General features: G+C 38.2%; 1 protein-coding gene across 1 annotated transcript in view; it reads left to right on the top strand.

The window, feature by feature from the left end:
- The first annotated feature begins 263 nt into the window (after positions 1–263).
- Positions 264–17,573, top strand: part of LOC126609263 (uncharacterized) — a 75,713-nt gene continuing 58,403 nt past the window's right edge. Inside the window, exon 1 of the mRNA XM_050277226.1 lies at positions 264–1,056. Coding sequence (XP_050133183.1) covers positions 289–1,056 — 768 coding nt within the window. The 5' untranslated portion in view covers positions 264–288. The remainder of the gene's footprint in view (positions 1,057–17,573) is intronic.

The following is a 17,573-nucleotide window of genomic DNA, read 5'->3' as shown; positions in this document are numbered from 1 at the left end:
CCGCATGTCATTTACTACGCCTCACGGACGTTGAACGATGCACAATTGAACTACTCCACTACGGAAAAAGAACTCCTTGCCGTTGTTTTTGCTTTAGATAAATTTCGATCATATCTAATTGGAACTAAAGTAATTGTTTTCACTGATCATGCAGCTCTGAAGTACTTGCTCACCAAAAAGGAGGCCAAGCCACGGCTTATTCGATGGATATTGTTACTTCAAGAGTTCGACATTGAGATTCGGGACAAGAAGGGAAGTGAAAACGTGGTGGCTGACCACCTAAGCCGAATGGTGCATAATGAGGAGCCTTTGCCGATTTTGGAGACATTCCCCGATGAACAATTGCTGTCCATTAAGGTTAGTGCGCCTTGGTATGCCGATATTGTTAATTTTTTAGTGTCAAAACGTATTCCAAGTGAGTTCACTAGGCACCAACGTGATAAACTTAGGCATGATGCACGGTTTTATGTGTGGGATGATCCGTACTTATGGAAATTTTGCCCCGATCAGATTGTACGTCGTTGTGTGCACGATTCTGAATGTCATTCAATTTTGAGTTTTTGTCACACATATGCATGTGGAGGGCACTTTGGTACACAACGCACAGCCCTTAAGGTGTTACAATGTGGATTTTATTGGCCTAGTATTTTTAAAGATGCTAAAACTTTTTGCTTAACATGTGATAAATGCCAACGAATGGGTGGTATTAGTGCTAGGGACCAAATGCCGCAGGTTTCTATCCTAAATGTTGAAATTTTTGATGTTTGGGGTATTGATTTTATGGGTCCTTTTCCTTCTTCGTATGGTTTTACATATATTTTGCTTGCGGTTGATTATGTGTCAAAGTGGGTGGAAGCCAAGGCCACCCGGACTAATGATTCTAAGGTGGTTGCAGATTTTATTAGAACTAACATTTTTGCAAGGTTCGGAATGCCACGAGTGATCATTAGTGACGGAGGGTCACACTTTTGCAATCGGACTATTGAAGCGTTATTGAGGAAATACAGTGTCACCCATAAGGTTTCTACACCTTACCATCCTCAAACTAATGGGCAAGCCGAGGTTTCTAACCGTGAGATCAAGCAAATCCTAGAGAAGACCGTTGGGCCAACAAGGAAGGATTGGAGTCTACGACTTGATGACGCACTTTGGGCGTATCGTACGGCGTACAAAACACCCATTGGGATGTCCCCCTTCCGACTTGTCTATGGCAAGGCGTGCCATCTTCCTGTTGAATTGGAGCACAAAGCATTTTGGGCCATTAAGAAGTTTAACATGAACCTCGAGGAAGCAGGAAGTCAAAGGAGATTGCAATTGAATGAGCTTGATGAGATACGGCTTGAGGCGTACGATAATGCAAGAATTTACAAGCAAAAGACCAAAGCTTTCCATGACAACATGATCCGTGGGAAATCATTCTCAATTGGGCAGAAAGTGCTATTGTTCAATTCCCGTTTACGTTTGTTTCCCGGTAAGTTACGTTCTAAGTGGATTGGACCGTTTGTTATTACTAACATATCTTCTTATGGTGCCATCCAGATTCAAAGTCTCAAAACAGGTCACGAATTCCAAGTGAACGGACACCGTTTGAAGCCATATTATGAGAACTTTGTTGAACAAACCGTGGAGGATATTTCTTTGAGTGCCGTGGGCACAAATGGAGAGTGAATGGGCTTTTCGTCCGGCTGTACGACGTTAAAGAAAGCGCTACTTGGGAGGCAACCCATGCAATGCAACAAAGGAAGACCACGGAATCACTCCAATTCCAAATTTGCGTTCCTAAACTCTTCCCTTTGTTATTTATTTCGAATCTGCCTATTTAGTTGTTTTAGTTGCTGTTTGTGTGTTTCTTTTTGTTTAGTGTGATTTTATGCTTGAAACATTGAGGACAATGTTTGATTTAAGTGTGGGGGGGTAACTAAGTGTTTTAGATGCAAATTCGTGGGATTTTATCACCCTAAACTTGAAGACTTGTTCCTTGCTGTTTTTAAGTGTTTTTGAGCAGTTTTGGTGTGTTTTAGTGTGTTTTGAAGTAAAAATCCGAAAATTACATAAAAATTTGAAAAATTTGTTTTAAAAACCCAAAAAGAGTTGTTTTTGTGTGTTGTTTGTGTTTTAGGGTACCTTCCAACACAATGATGAGGATTCGGTTTGTAATTACATGGCTGTTAAAGAGAGTGATTAACATGGATGAAAGTTTGATTTACTCTTTATGCTTGGTTGTGGTTATAACTTATGAATTCACATGCAATCATAAAAGAAAAAAATCAGTTTTTGTAACATGCTTGAAGGAAGGAACTCAAACTAACGCTACAACCTTGTGAGACTTGAGCCTAAACGTTTATTTGGAGAGTTAAAATCTGTGCATTCTTTGTTTTCTAAGTCGTTGCATGATCTCATTATTCTTTGCTTGGTTGCTACTTAGAAGGCGTTTCATCATTTAGTTCCAAATGCTAGAACTCATGCCCATTTCATTCAAAGCATGTTATTGATTTGCATAACACATATTCAAGATGAAGTTGTGTAGTGACCACCACCTTAGCCAAAAAGCCATGAATCCCCGATGTCATTATGTTTTGTAGGTTTTAACCCCATTGAGCCTTGTTTAGCCTTTTCTTTGTTAACCCACATTAACCTCACCTAGCCTAGTTTAGGACCATCCATACCTTGTTCTTAAAGCATAGTAATGCATGATTCAAATTGAATTCCCTTTTTATTTATGTTGGCAGAAAACAAGTGTGGGGGAAGTATTTTTCATGAGGAATTGTGTGCCATAGGCACGGCAAAGAAAAGAAAAAAAAAAATATGAAAAGTATGAAAAAGAGTTGAAAAATTGAGAGAAAGAGTTCCAAAGTATGTTTGTTGAAGTAAGGGCCCAAAACAATGAATTCGGCCCTAAGGAGTTGTTTAAGTCTTCCCCTTGTGTTTTAAAGTTAGTTTCTGCAATCTAAGTGAATTCTAAGTCTCAATTTCATTGCTTTGCTTACTATTGCTTGAAGAACGTTTGTTTTCCCTATCCTTTCCTTGTTAACCAACAACCTAAGCCCCATTACAACCCTTAACTTCTACCTTGAGTGTTATGTGTTTCAATTTGTGGAGTTTGAATTTGGTATGAGCATATGGTGTCACTGGTTCTCGCATCTAAGTAGTAGCATTCCATTCATGAGATCATATCTAAACATGCTTCTTAACTCTAGAAATTGCGTTCTTTGTGAAACATATATGTGAGCATTCGTTTTCATATCTACATCAATCTTCTCACATATGACTAGTGTAGGGTGTGGAGTTAGAAAATCTGAGTGAAAATAGAGTGTATATCTTGCAAGGAAATGAGGGAATTCTCTAAGGCATGTTACTACATTCAAAGCATTGTTTTAATTGATTACTTGTGAACTAGTAAGTGGTGGCTTTAATTAAGTATGTGCTTGTGTAAAGATAACTCAAATCTGTGGGGATAGCAATCTTTAACATGTCATGTGCATTGGAAATCCCTGAGGCAACGTTGGAAGGTTTAGGTTTGCTTTAGTTAGTTTGTTTCGTTTCGTTTTCTTTCTTTTGTTTGTTTTGCTCGAGGACTAGCAAAAGCTAAGTGTGGGGGAATTTGATAGGAGCATATTTATGCGCCTTAGTTAGCTAGTTCTTATGCATCTTTGTTATGTTTTCTTCGTTAAAGTAGTCTTTTAAGCTACTTTCATGTGTTTTCAGGTTTAAAGGACATATTACATGAAATGATGCAATTTGGAGCTTTTGGAGCACAAAAGTTTGGAATGAAAAGGACATGCTTGGAACACAAGGTTGGGATGAAATTGAAGAGTTGAAGATTTGAGGTTTCCTACTTGAAGTAGGAAAGCTAAGCCTAAAAGTTTCCATTTTGGGTTGATCTTTCCTAAATCGGAATTGGCAACCAAAGTTTCTAAAAGTTGGAAGTTTCTATTCTTGGAGGTTTCTATTTTCGTGAGTTTCTATTCTTGGCTTTGGGCTTTTAGATGACTTAAACCCTAATTCCTTGTGGACCCTAAGCCTATGCCGCACCCTAGGCCCTTTTTCTCACCAAATTTCTGATTGTTTAACTTATTTTTCTGGTGGATTTGGGTTTAGAGAAACCCTAATCTGATTTGTTAGGGTTTTTAAGTGCATATATACTTAGTTTCTAGACCTAGCCGCACCACTCTTCCCCTCTACAAAAAATCAGAAATTCACCATCACCCTAATCCCTTCCTTGCCGCAGCCACCACCCATTCCAGCAACCTTTCCCACCTTTTGCCGCAGCTTCCATCGATTCCAGCACCATTCCACACATCCATACATCATTCTCCACCTCCATAAACCATTCCCACACCTTGCCGCACCACCATACTATCCTATCTACCTTTCAAAAACCCAAAAACACATCCAGAAAACTCCATTCACGCCAGAACCTGTCCCTCACCTTTGCCGAGCCCAACCTTCACCCAACTCCATATTTTCTGACCCCAAACCTTCCTAGCCGTGCCCTACACCCAGCCTAGACATTTTTCCACCATTCTTCCTCATTCAAAATCATCCAAAACTACCCAAACAGCCCTAAACCCTCACTGCCGCAGCAAGGAGAAGAAGAAAGAGGAGCTTTCTGTGCAGATTTCAAAGTGGACTTCTTTGGCATTTTAGGTGTAATCTTTCTTATGTCTTCGATGTTTCAATTCAATAAACTTTGTGTTGTGAGTATGAGGAACTAAACCCCCTTAGTTGGGGGGTGATTCGAAACCATGTATATGCTTGCAATTTGATTCGATTACATTCAGTTGTTATTTCTTGAGTTATGGATTCAATTCGTTCATCTATTTGATTGATACTTATTTATGTATGTTGATTGAGAGTGCACGCTTAACTTTCATGCATGAATATGATGCTAGATTATGAGGGAGTTTCACCTAATAGTTACAATCTTATAATCACAAGTAGTGAAGATCGCTTGAAAACGATCGCGTTGAATGAACTCTTAGCATAAGTTTCATGCAATTCATAGTAACAAATGCTTCGTCAATGCTTATGTTTTTCATAGAACGTAATGATTCTTGCTTGTATCTCTATTATGCAATTCATGTAGGGAACTTGTAGGGAATGTTTTGGGTTGTCGTATGCAATCATCCAACTTAATAACTTGTGGAAAAACTGAGGGTTAATTAGTGCAATTCACGGTTAATCTGGGGCGTTGAGTATTTATAATTTATTGGAAGAACAACTGAAAATCGTTTTGTTTGCAAGTGTGACATGTGTGGAGAAGAACCTCCTAACTAGTCTTTTATCCATCCCTTTCACCAAAATCGTTTTTACAATCTGTGTTAATTAAAGTTTCTGTTTTGTTTTCAATTTCTGTCCAAAACTAAATCCCCTTTTACTTTGAAGTCTTAGATTAGTTAGAATATGTTTTGATTTGTGTTTCTAGGTATTTTGATTCAAGTTTTCATCAAATTTCGTCCAAATTAGTGTAGGTGCTCAAAACTGCCCAGAAAGTGGTTTTTAGGCAGTTTTGAGCCTTCTAGTTGCTGTTTTGAGTTTTAGGGTTGTTTACGTGTTTTAAACTTTAGTTTTGCATTCTTTAAGTCTAGTTTAGTGTTTTAAACTTTGTTTTTGAGTTTTTAAGTCAGTTTCCAAGTGTTTAGCAATCCCTCCTAATCCCCGGTCTAGAACGATCCCTACTTACATCTCTACTACAATTTGACAAAAGAGGGTTTAATTTGTGTGCTTATCTATTTCGCATCAGTGTATGGAGGTGTAGAATGGTGGCTGGAAGTGTAGAATGGTTGCGGCAAAGGGTGGGAAGTGGCTGGTTTTATGGAGAAGTGGCGGCTAAGAGGTATTAGGGTGATGATGGCTGCGGCAAGGTGGGGAAATAAGGTTGGATGAATTTCTGAATTGTGGAGAGATGATATGTGCGGCTAGGTGTAGAAATATATATATAGGCACTTAAAAACCCTAGCAAATCAGATTAGGGCTTCTAGAAACCCAAATCCACCAGAAAAATAGGTTAAACAATCAGAAATTAGGTGAGAAAAGGGCCTAGGGTGCGGCAATTAAGTGGGCTAGGGTTAGGGCTTCTAGAAAGCCTTGCAAGGCAAGGAAATAGGTGTTCTAGAAGGGGAAAGGTGCGGCTGATTAGTGGGAGTGTGGATAGGCTTCTAAAAAGCCCAAAACCAAGAGAAACTAAGCCCTAACCCATGGCAACGATGAGAAAATATTCTAACACCTTTCTTTGTGTCTTCCAACGCTTCGGAACCTTCTAATGTTGCTCAAACGCAAGGCCATTCCGGTTTACGAAAGATCAACCCAAAATGGAAACTTTTAGGCTTAGCTTTCCTACTTCAAGTAGGAAACCTCAAATCTTCAACTCGTCAATTTCATCCCAACCTTGTGTTCCAAGCATGTCCTTTTTCAATCCAAGCTCACTTTTTGCTCCAAAAGCTCCAAATTGCATCATTTCATGTAATATGTCCTTTAAACCTGAAAACACATGAAAGTAGCTTAAAAGACTACTTTAACAAAGAAAACATAACGAAAATGCATAAGAACTAGCTAACTAAGGCGCATAAATGTGCTTTGTTGGGGTTCTCGCCATTTGAAATTTGGATGATCACGCCAACTGGGATTGTAGGTGTTACAGAAGGGATCATTCCTTTGTTGGTATTGCTGCCCAAAACCCACGGCATTGAGGGTCTCCCACCCTCCGTTCTCGATCAATTGTGGGCATTTGTCCGTAGGGTGTCCTTGCATGGAACATACGCCAACGCACTTACATTTTGAACTTTTGGCCCTTCCACAACCTGAGAAAGCAAAGTAGTAAGGTTAGCCATTTGATTTTGGAGTTCGGTTATGGCACTTACCTCATTCACTTGGTGTTGCCGTGGAGTGCCTCTTTGTCCAACACCTTCGTATTGTTGAGCGTTCAACGCTCGATTTGCAATCAAGGTCTTTACTGCCGTGGGGGTCTTGTCCACCAATGCTCCTCCCGCCGAGGCATCTAGCATTTGTCGTTCGATTGGTAGAAGTCCCTCATAGAAGTATTGTAGAAGAAGCTCCTCCTTCATTTGATGCTGTGGACAAGAAGCAACAAGAGATTTAAAACGTTCATAATATGTAGGAAAAGACTCACCTTCTTCTTGTTGAATTCCACTTATCCTTTTTCGTAGGAGAATGACTCGAGAGGTTGGAAAAAACTTCTCTAAGAAAGCCCGTTTCATGCTCTCCCAAGATGTGACTGTTCCGGGAGCTAATTCATATAACCAATCTTTTGCCTTTTCCATAAGAGAAAAGGGGAAAGCCTTCATCTTCAATATACTTCCGTCCACGTTTACCGGAGTCATGCTTGAGCAAACGACTTCAAACTCCTTCAAGTGCTTGTTTGGATCTTCCATGGACAGCCCATGGTACTTCGGAATGTGATGTAACAAGCTTGACTTTAATTCGAACTCAGCAGTTTTGTCCTGAGCCGCCCTAGGGTACTGGATACATAGAGGTGCGGCATTATCCAATCCCGAAGCAGAAAGCTCCTTGATCGTTCGGTTGTCCGCTGCCATGTCTTCCACTTCCTCTTCAACTTCAGAAACGGACTCGGAACTTGCACTTGATTCACTCGGTTCCGGGTTCTTCCTCTTTCGTCTCAACTCACGCTCAAAATCGTCGTCAAAGTCTAAAATATGTTCTTGAACCGGATTAGAGCTCCGAGTCATAAACAAGTACCTAAAACAAGAAACAAAATAACATAAGAATTTGATCTAATAAGAAAAACGAAAATAACAATCCAAGGGATTAGCAAAGATGCTAATCCCCGGCAACGGCGCCAAAATTTGATGTGAAAATTATGTTGACACTCAAATTAAACCCTCTTTTTATCAATTGTAGCAATGTATGTAAGTAGGGATCGTTCTAGACCGGGGATTAGGAGGGATTGCAAAATCACTTGGACATGACTCAAAAACGTAAAAACAAGTTTTAAACACTAAAATAGACTCAAAAAATGCAAAACTAAACTTTAAAACACCAAAACAAACCAAAAGACTCAAAACAGCACCAAAACACTCAAAACTGCCTTAAAAACACAATCTGGGCAGTTTTGGACACTAAGCACCAAATTGGACGAATTTGGGTTTTAACTTGAATCAAAACACTTAAAAACACAAAGTAAAACACTTACTAACTAATTTGACACTTTAAAACAAAGGGGGATTGGTTTTGGACGAATTTAAAAACAAAACAAACTTTGTAAATTAGAACAGATTGTAAAAACGAATTTGATTTAAATGAGTGAATGGAAGGCTAGCTAAGGGGTTCATCTCCACACATGTTATACTTGCATACTGATGCAAATTAGATAAGCACACAAATTAAACCCTCTTTTTGTCAAATTGTAGCGAAGATGTAAGTAGGGATCGTTCTAGACCGGGGATTAGGAGGGATTGCTAAACGCTTGGAAACTGACTTAAACACTCAAAAACAAAGTTAAAAACACTAAACTAGACTCAAAGAATGCAAAACTAAAAGTTAAAACACTTAAACAAACCTAAAACTTAAAACAGCAACTAGAAGGCTCAAAACTGCCTAAAAACCACTTTCTGGGCAGTTTTGAGCACCTACACTAATTTGGACGAAATTTGATGAAAACTTGAATCAAAATACTTAGAAACACAAATCAAAACACTTTCTAACTAATCTAAGACTTCAAATTAAAGGGGGAATTGTTTTGGACTAAAATTGAAAACAAAACAGAAACTTGAAACTAAACAGATTGTAAAAACGATTTTGGTGAAATAGATGGTTAAAAAGCTAGTTAGGAGGTTCTTCTCCACACATGTCACACTTGCAAACAAAACGATTTTCAGTTGTTCTTCCGATAAACTATGAATACTCAACGCCCCAAGTTAACCGTGAATTGCACTAATTAACCCTCAGTTTTTCCACAAGTTATTAAGTTGGATGATTGCATACGACAACCCAAAACATTCCCTACAAGTTCCCTACATGAATTGCATAATAGAGATACAAGCAAGAATCATTACGTTCTATGAAAAACATAAGCATTGACGAAGCATTTGTTACTATGAATTGCATGAAACTTATGCTAAGAATTCATTCAACGCGATCGTTTTCAAGCGATCTTCTCTACTTGTGATTATAAGATTGTAACTATTAGGTGAAACTCCCTCATAATCTAGCATCATATTCATGCATGAAAACTAAGCGTGCACTCTCAATCAACATACACAAATAAGTTATCAATCAAATAGATGAACGAATTGAATCCATAACTCATGAAATAACAACTGAATGTAATCGAATCAAATTGCAAGCATGTACATGGTTTCGAATCACCCCCCAACTAAGGGGGTTTAGTTCCTCATACTCACAACACAAAGTTTATTGAATTGAAACATCGAAGACATAAGAAAGATTACACCTAAAATGCCAAAGAAGTCCACTTTGAAATCTGCACAGAAAGCTCCTCTTTCTTCTTCTCCTTGCTGCGGCAGAGATGGTTTTGGGGGTTTTTGGATGTGATTTTTGATGTAGGAAGGGAATTAGGATGGTATGGGGGTGCGGCAAGGTGTGTGGGTGGTGTATGGAGGTGTAGGATGGTGTATAGAGGTGGAGAATGGTGGCTGGAATGGATGAAGGCTGCGGCAAAGTGGGGAATAGGGTTTTGACGAATTTCTGAATATGGAGAGGGAGAGAGTGTGCGGCTAGGGTGTAAGGGTGGTATATATAGGCACTTAGAAACCCTAATGAAATCAGATTTTTAATAATGGGCTAGGGTTAGGTGCGGCACTTAAGTGGACTAGGGCTTAGGGTTTGTAAAATAGGGCTTCTAGGTGGAAAGGTGCGGCTTGGGTTTAGGAGGAATGGACTAGGGTTTAACATGGCAGATTTTAGATGATTAGGCCCTAGGGTTCGGCATGGGTTGAAGGTCCACAAGGAAATTTGGGTTTAGGTCATCTAAAAGCCCAACGCCGAGAATAGAAACTCTCGAAATTAGAAACCTCCAAGAATAGAAACTTCCAACTTTAGAAACTTTGGTTGCCAATTCCGATTTAGGCTTAGCTTTCCTACTTCAAGTAGGAAACCTCAAATCTTCAACTCTTCAATTTCATCCCAACCTTGTGTTCCAAGCATGTCCTTTTCAATCCAAGCTCACATTTTGCTCCAAAAAGCTCCAAATTGCATCATTTCATGTAATACGTCCGCTAAACCTGAAAACACAAGAAAGTAGCTTAAAAGACTACTTTAACAAAGAAAACATAACAAAAATGCATAAGAACTAGCTAACTAAGGCGCATAAATATGCTCCTATCACATACAAAACGATTTCCAATTGCTTTTCAATAAACCATGAATTCTCAATGCCCCAAGTTAATTAGGTCCGCTTAAATTAACCTTCAGATTTTCCTAACGTTATTGAATTGGATGATTGCATACGACAACCCAAAACATTCCCCACAAGTCCCCTACATGATTGCATAATAGAGATACAAGCAAGAATCATTAAGTTCTATGAAAACCATAAGCATCGACGAAGCACTTGTTACTATGATTGCATGAAACTTATGCCAAGAATTTACTTAACGCGATTGAGATCATCAACCTTTACTACTTGTGAATATAATTCCATAACGATTAGGTGAAATTTCCTTATATCCTAGCATTCAATTTATGCATGATAATTAAGCGTGCACTCTCAACCAACACACACAAATCAATGTAATTCTCATAGATAAGTAAATTGAATTCACAACTTGTGAAACGCAATTAGAAGTAATCAAATCATAACACAAGCATAAACATGTATTTCGAATCCCCCCCTAGCCAAGGGGGGTTTAGTTCCTCATACGCACAAAACAAAGAGAATTGAATTTAAACATTGAAATCAAAGGAAAAGAAACACCTAGAAATTCCAGCGACGCGAACTTGAATTGCATGAACTTCCGAGCTTCCTCCTCCTCCTTGGTGCGGCAAAGGACTTTTAGGGACAGGTTGGGACTTTAGGTGTATGGATGCATGGTTATGGATGGATGTAGTAGTGTTTAGGGGGTGGGGATGGTGCGGCAAGACTTAGAACTAGGGGGAATGGTGTTTGGTGGGTGCGGCAAGAGTGAGGAGAGGGTTGGACGAATTTCTGGAGTGAATTGTGAATTGTGGTGAGTGGTGATCTGATTTAGGGGTTAATAGGAGTATATATAGGCACTTAAAACCCTAGGGTAATCAGATATGGACTTGGATAACCCAAATCCACAAGGAAATAGGTCTAAACAATCAGATTTTGCAAGGGAAAAGAGGTCCTAGGTACGGCAGGGATAGGATAAGGTGATAAGGTTTCTAGAATGCCTTGCAAGGCAAGGAACTAGGCATCTAGAAGCTAGGGTGCGGCACCAATGTAGGGATTTAAGGATAGGGCTTCTAGAAAGCCCCAAAACTGATAGGAATTGCATGAAACCCACGGCAAGGATGTAAACTTTCTAGAAACTTCTCATTTGTGTCCTACAACACTTAGGAGTCCTTCTAGCATTAGGAAAACATGTCTCAATCCTCTCTTGACTTGGAATTCTTCTCCTTCTTCATCTTGGATTCCTTTTCCTTCTTGGACTTGGAAAACTTCTTTGTTGCTGAAACTTGATGCCATTTGGATTTAACTTTCCTACTTCAAGTAGGAAACCTTGTTTGAGTAGGAATCTTCATCTTCAAGGAATCCTAATTCAACTAGGAAACCCATTTTGACTAGGAATCCTAATTCAACTAGGATTCCATCTTCACTTAGGCACTTTCCTACTTCGACTAGGAAACCTTGTTCAAGTAGGAAACATCATCTTCAAATCTTCAATTTCGTCCATCCTCTTGGCTCCAATCATATGACATCCATTCCAAGCTCAACTTTGCTCCAAAAGGCTCCAAAATGCATCCTTTTTCATATTTTGCCCTTAGAACCTGAAAACACATAAAACTAGCTTAAAAGACTACTTTACTAAGCAAAAACACTATAAATGCACAAGAACAAGCTAAACTAAGGCGCATAAATATGCTCCTATCAAGGAGTTGAAAAGATGTGAAAAAGAGTTCTTAAGTATTGTTTGTTGAAGGAAGGGTCCAAAGAGTTACATTCGGCCCTAATTGATTGTTTGAGTCTTCCCTTCTGTTTTGAAATTGATTTCGGCATGCTAAAGTGAATTCTAAGTTTCGATTTCCATACTTTGCTTACTATTGTTTTAAAGAACGTTTGTTTTCCATATCCGTTTTTGTTAGCCAATACCTTAAGCCCCGTTACAACCCTTGACTTTAATCTTGAGTGTTGTGTATTTCAATTTGTGGAGTTTAAAATTGGTTTGAGCATATGGTGTCATTGGTTCTCGCATCTAAGTAGTAGCATTCCATTCATGAGATCATATTTATAAACATGTTATTAACTCCGGAAATTGCTCCCTTTGTCATACATATATGTGAGCATTCGTTTTTATTTTTACATCAATCTTCTCACATATAACTAGTGTAGGGTGTGTAGTTAGAAAATCTGAGTGAAAACAGAGTGCATATCTAGTAAGGAATTGAGGGATTCTCTAAGGCATGTTACTACATTCAAAACATTGTTTTAATTGGTTAAATGTGAACTAGTAAGTAGTGACTACGATTAAGTATGTGCTTAAGTGTAAAGATGGCTAAAATCTGTGGGAATGATGATTTTTAACATGTCATGTGCATTGGAAATCCCTGAGGCGATTGTTGGAAGGTTTAGGTTGTGTTTTACTCGTTTTGTTTCGTTTATTTACTTTGTTTCGTTTTGTTTTGCTCGAGGACTAGCAAAAGCTAAGTGTGGGGGAATTTGATAGGAGCATATTTATGCACCTTAGTTTAGCTTGTTCTTGTGCATTTCTAGTGTTTTTCCTTAGTAAAGTAGTCTTTTAAGCTAGTTTTATGTGTTTTCAGGTTCTAAGGGCAAAGTATGCAAAAGGATGCATTTTGGAGCCTTTTGGAGCAATTTAGAGCTTGGAATGGACATTATGCTTGGAGCCAAGAGGATGGACGAAATTGAAGATTTGAAGATGATGTTTCCTACTTGAAAAAAGGTTTCCTAGTCGAAGTAGGAAAGCGCCTAATTAAAAGATGAAATCCTAATCAACAAAGGATTCCTAGTTGAAGATGGATTCCTAGAAGAATGAAGATTCCTACTCAAACAAGGTTTCCTATTTGATGTAGGAAAGTCAAAATCCAAATGGTCTCAAGTGAAGCAACAAAGAAGTTTTCCAAGTCCAAGAAGGAAAAGGAGTCCAAGATGAAGAAGGAATGACAAAGACAAGGTTTCCTAATCCAAATAGGCAAAGTTTCCAAGTGCAATGATGAATCCTTATCCATTTAGGATACCTTATCCTTGTTCTAGAAACCTTATCCATCCTTGCCGTGAGTTTTCCTTGCATTTGAGGGTTTCTAGAAGCCCTAATCTGCCCTATCCTATAATGCCGCACCTCTCCCTTCTAGAAAGCTGATTTTCCTTGCCTTGCAAGGCATTCTAGAAGCCTTATCACCTCATCTCCTTACCTGCTGCACCTAGGAAGCATTATCCCTTTTTATTTCAGATTTCTAAGCCCTTTCCTGATGGGATTTAATCCTCCAAGTCCTAATCTGATTTGCTAGACTTTTAGGACCCTATAAATACATGATGCCGCACCCATTCATTCACACCACTCACCATAATTCACAATTCACATCATACATTCATTTTTGCTTTCTGCCGCACCCACCAAACACCATTCCCCCTAGTTCTAAGTTCTTGCCGCACCATTCCCATCCCCTAAACACTACTACATTCCTCCATAACCATGCATCCATACACCTAAGGCCCTAAACCTGTCCCTAGACCCTTTGCCGCACCAAGGAGGAGGAGAAGGAAGCTTGGAAGTTCATGCAATTCAAGTTCGTGTCGCTGGAATTTCTAGGTGTTTCTTTTCCTTTGATTTCAATGTTTTAATTCAATTCTCTTTGTTTTGTGCGTATGAGGAACTAAACCCCCCCTTGGCTAGGGGGGGATTCGAAATACATGTTTATGCTTGTGATATGATTTGATTACTTCTAATTGCGTTTCATAAGTTATGAATTCAATTTACTTATCTACGTGAATTACATTGATTTGTGTGTGTTGGTTGAGAGTGCATGCTTAATTATCATGCATAAATTGAATGCTAGGATATAAGGAAATTTCACCTAATCGTTATGGAATTATATTCACAAGTAGTAAAGGTTGATGATCTCAATTGCGTTAAGTAAATTCTTGGCATAAGTTTCATGCAATCATAATAACAAGTGCTTCGTCAATGCTTATGGTTTTCATAGAACTTAATGATTCTTGCTTGTATCTCTATTATGCAATCATGTAGGGGACTTGTGGGGAATGTTTTGGGTTGTCGTATGCAATCATCCAATTCAATAATGTTAGGAAAATCTGAAGGTTAATTTAAGCGGACCTAATTAACTTGGGGCATTGAGAATTCATGGTTTATTGAAAAGCAATTGGAAATCTTTTTGTATACAAGTATAACATGTGTGGAGATGAACCCCTTAGCTAGCCTTCCATTCAATCATTTAAATCAAATTCGCTTTTACGATCTGTTCTAATTTACAAAGTTTGTTTTGTTTTTAAATTCGTCCAAAACCAATCCCCCTTTGTTTTAAAGTGTCAAAATTAGTTAGTAAGTGTTTAGTTTGTGTTTTTTAAGTGTCTTAGGTCAAGTTAAAACCAATTTTCGTTCAAGTTTGTGTCTAGTGTTCAAAACTGCCCAGATTGTGTTTTTAAGGCAGTTTTGAGTGTTTTGGTGCTGTTTTGAGTCTTTTGGTTTGTTTTGGTGTTTTAAAGTTTAGTTTTGCATTCTTTGAGTCTAGTTTAGTATTTTAAACTTGTTTTTACATATTTGAGTCAATTCCAAGTGATTTTGCAATCCCTCCTAATCCCCGGTCTAGAACGATCCCTACTTACATACATTGCTACAATTGATAAAAAGAGGGTTTAATTTGAGTGCTAGTTAATTTTCATATCAGTCTTGAGTAGACCACAAATTACCTCAAGGGAATAAGCCTTATCATTAAGCTATACCCGACCAATGATGGCACCAATTCCTTAGAGTCTCTCTCCCTTTGGATGTCTAGCATGACTCCATTCTTTCTAATAGGGATCTTCAGAAAGGCTTGCTGACAAGTTTGCGAAGACTAGCTTACACCATCGAGGACTGCCTATTATAGTATTAAGCCTCCCCTCCCAACTGCTTGCTAGGGTTTAGTCTCTATAAATAGTCAAGTCAAATAGAGAAAATCGGAAATGCCACTTACTATACAGAATTCTCTCAAGTTTTATTTTTCTCTCTACTACTTTTCTGACTTCGCATCCTCTTCGTTTTTTAGGGTATTCGTCAATTAGGCTAACAATGCTTGTTCTCTTGAACGTGGAATTTTGTCAATTCAGTCGTGTGTGAAATTTGCATCTAAAATGGTAGTGCCCGCCACCTTAATAATCAATACATGTAATTAACAATTAAAGGCATAATCATGCTTGTATGCACTCAAAACTAAACTTTACCCATTAAATTCAAAGCCTAGTAGTTGTGGTGAACCAAGACTCAACTCAAATCTTAAAGAAAGGAGTAGAGATTTCTTATACCTATGTTGAAACCTCTTTTCATAAGCAAATGCTAATCACCCATGAGAGAGGGCCTTCATTCCTAACTTCTTTGCTCCATGGATTTCTTAGAGGAGGATGGAAGAATGGATTCTCCTAGTTCCCAAGAAAGGAAACTTCTAACTTTCCACACCAAGGAGAGACTTGAAGAAGAAGATGAGTGACTTGGGAAGGATTTGATGCTACTAAATCCCCCCTAAGGGTCGGCCTCCTAGAGAGAAAGAGAAGCATGTGTTTTGCTCTCTTTGCCTCATAAAAAACCCTAATGAGGGAATTGCCATAATTTCCTTTATATAGCCACTTACATTGAGTGGGACTATTGAAATTAAATCTACCTCTCCCTCACAATCTCTATGGCCAGCCTTGGGGTTTTTATTTGGCAATTGGGCCCTTGGTAATTTAAGTTGTCATACAACTTAATGATTAGCATAAATTGTACTGTTTATATTATACCGAGGACTACATTTTCTTATGATGTTTTGTTGCACTTAAATGAAAGAAATTACATGGTTTTTTGTTTTGATGGCCAACTTGGTGAGATGAAAAAGTTCCTATTATTTTCTTTAATGTTTAGTCAAATGTGTGTGATGGAGCTATATTTGGTATAAACCACTTAATTAAATTAGCAACAATTTGTGGTTTGGCATATTGTCTATGTGCCATTGAATTAGTGATACATTTCCATAATGTAAATGTTATGCAGGAGATAAAAAGAAAAGTGGCAAATGCTTTTTCCTTGTCCTTTCATCAGCACGTGACATTTCAAGTTATTCACTAGGAAGGCCTAAAGCCTTATCCACACATTTGTGCCACCAACAAAAAGGGGATTTTCTCTCCTAACCTCCAGGAGCAAGTCGCCGGACAATTGCAATGAGTAAAAAAGAACTCCAGTTGACCAAAATTGGAGAGGGACGAAACCCAAATTCTCATTTCAATCACTAGTTTGTGGGTCTTCATTGAAAGCATGATATGGCCAAATTTGGTTTATTTGGGCTGCTTCTTCCGTTGGATTGCAGTGGAGGTTTTGTTTTTCCAAATTTGTTGGAAGTCGAATTGGGAGAGTGAAAAGGCAACATGGGGCTGGCTGCAGCAAAGAGATCTGAGGCAGAAGTGATGTTGATAGATGAAGAAATTAATGGGTGTTTTAATGTACAAAGTGGCTGGTGAAGAGTTCAATTTCAGTAACAATTTCGATTATGTTTTGAAACTAATCTCATTTTGCTAGAGCTACGATGTAGTCTAACCATGATTGTTTAATTCCTAAATTTTGTTATTTCTATTTTCATTCGTCTTGAGCTTCTTTTGCTGTGTATTATACGCCTGATTTTTATCTTGTTGATTAGCTACCAACTTTGTTTGGTCAAGTTTATCTGATACAAATTTAAGTATATGCTAAATTTGAATTCAAGCTTCTTGCAATTGAAGCCATGAACTCCTTGGTAGAAATGACATATATGAGGTTTCATGCGGTCTCTAGTTAGTTCCCAATCTTAATGAATCTTTTTATGTTTAGTAATCTAGATGCCATATTGATTCACCTGAGAGGCCACAATTACCGCAGGCAAACATATTAATGACAAGGATTGTATTTTTGCTATGTTACTAATACTTGTACTTGCTCCACTATAAATTGTTAGCACATAAGATATACATAGTAATCTAGATGCCATGGATATTATATGAATTAGAAAAACTAGTCCGTCAATTTGGATGGTTGTTCATTAGTAATTTAATTCTGGAAATAAATTGGATTGGATATGGTGAAATCAAATGCTCTAGTGACTCACTCATTTCATTTACAATTTGTTTCTACTCCATTGCATCTCTATACCTTTACTTTTAATTGTCTTGTTATAGTTCGTTGTTTTGAAATTAAGAAATAAACCTTTACAAA

Source organism: Malus sylvestris, chromosome 16 (assembly GCF_916048215.2).
Source record: "Malus sylvestris chromosome 16, drMalSylv7.2, whole genome shotgun sequence".
Classification (NCBI taxonomy): domain Eukaryota; kingdom Viridiplantae; phylum Streptophyta; class Magnoliopsida; order Rosales; family Rosaceae; genus Malus; species Malus sylvestris.
This window is presented reverse-complemented; position numbering and strand designations above follow the sequence as displayed.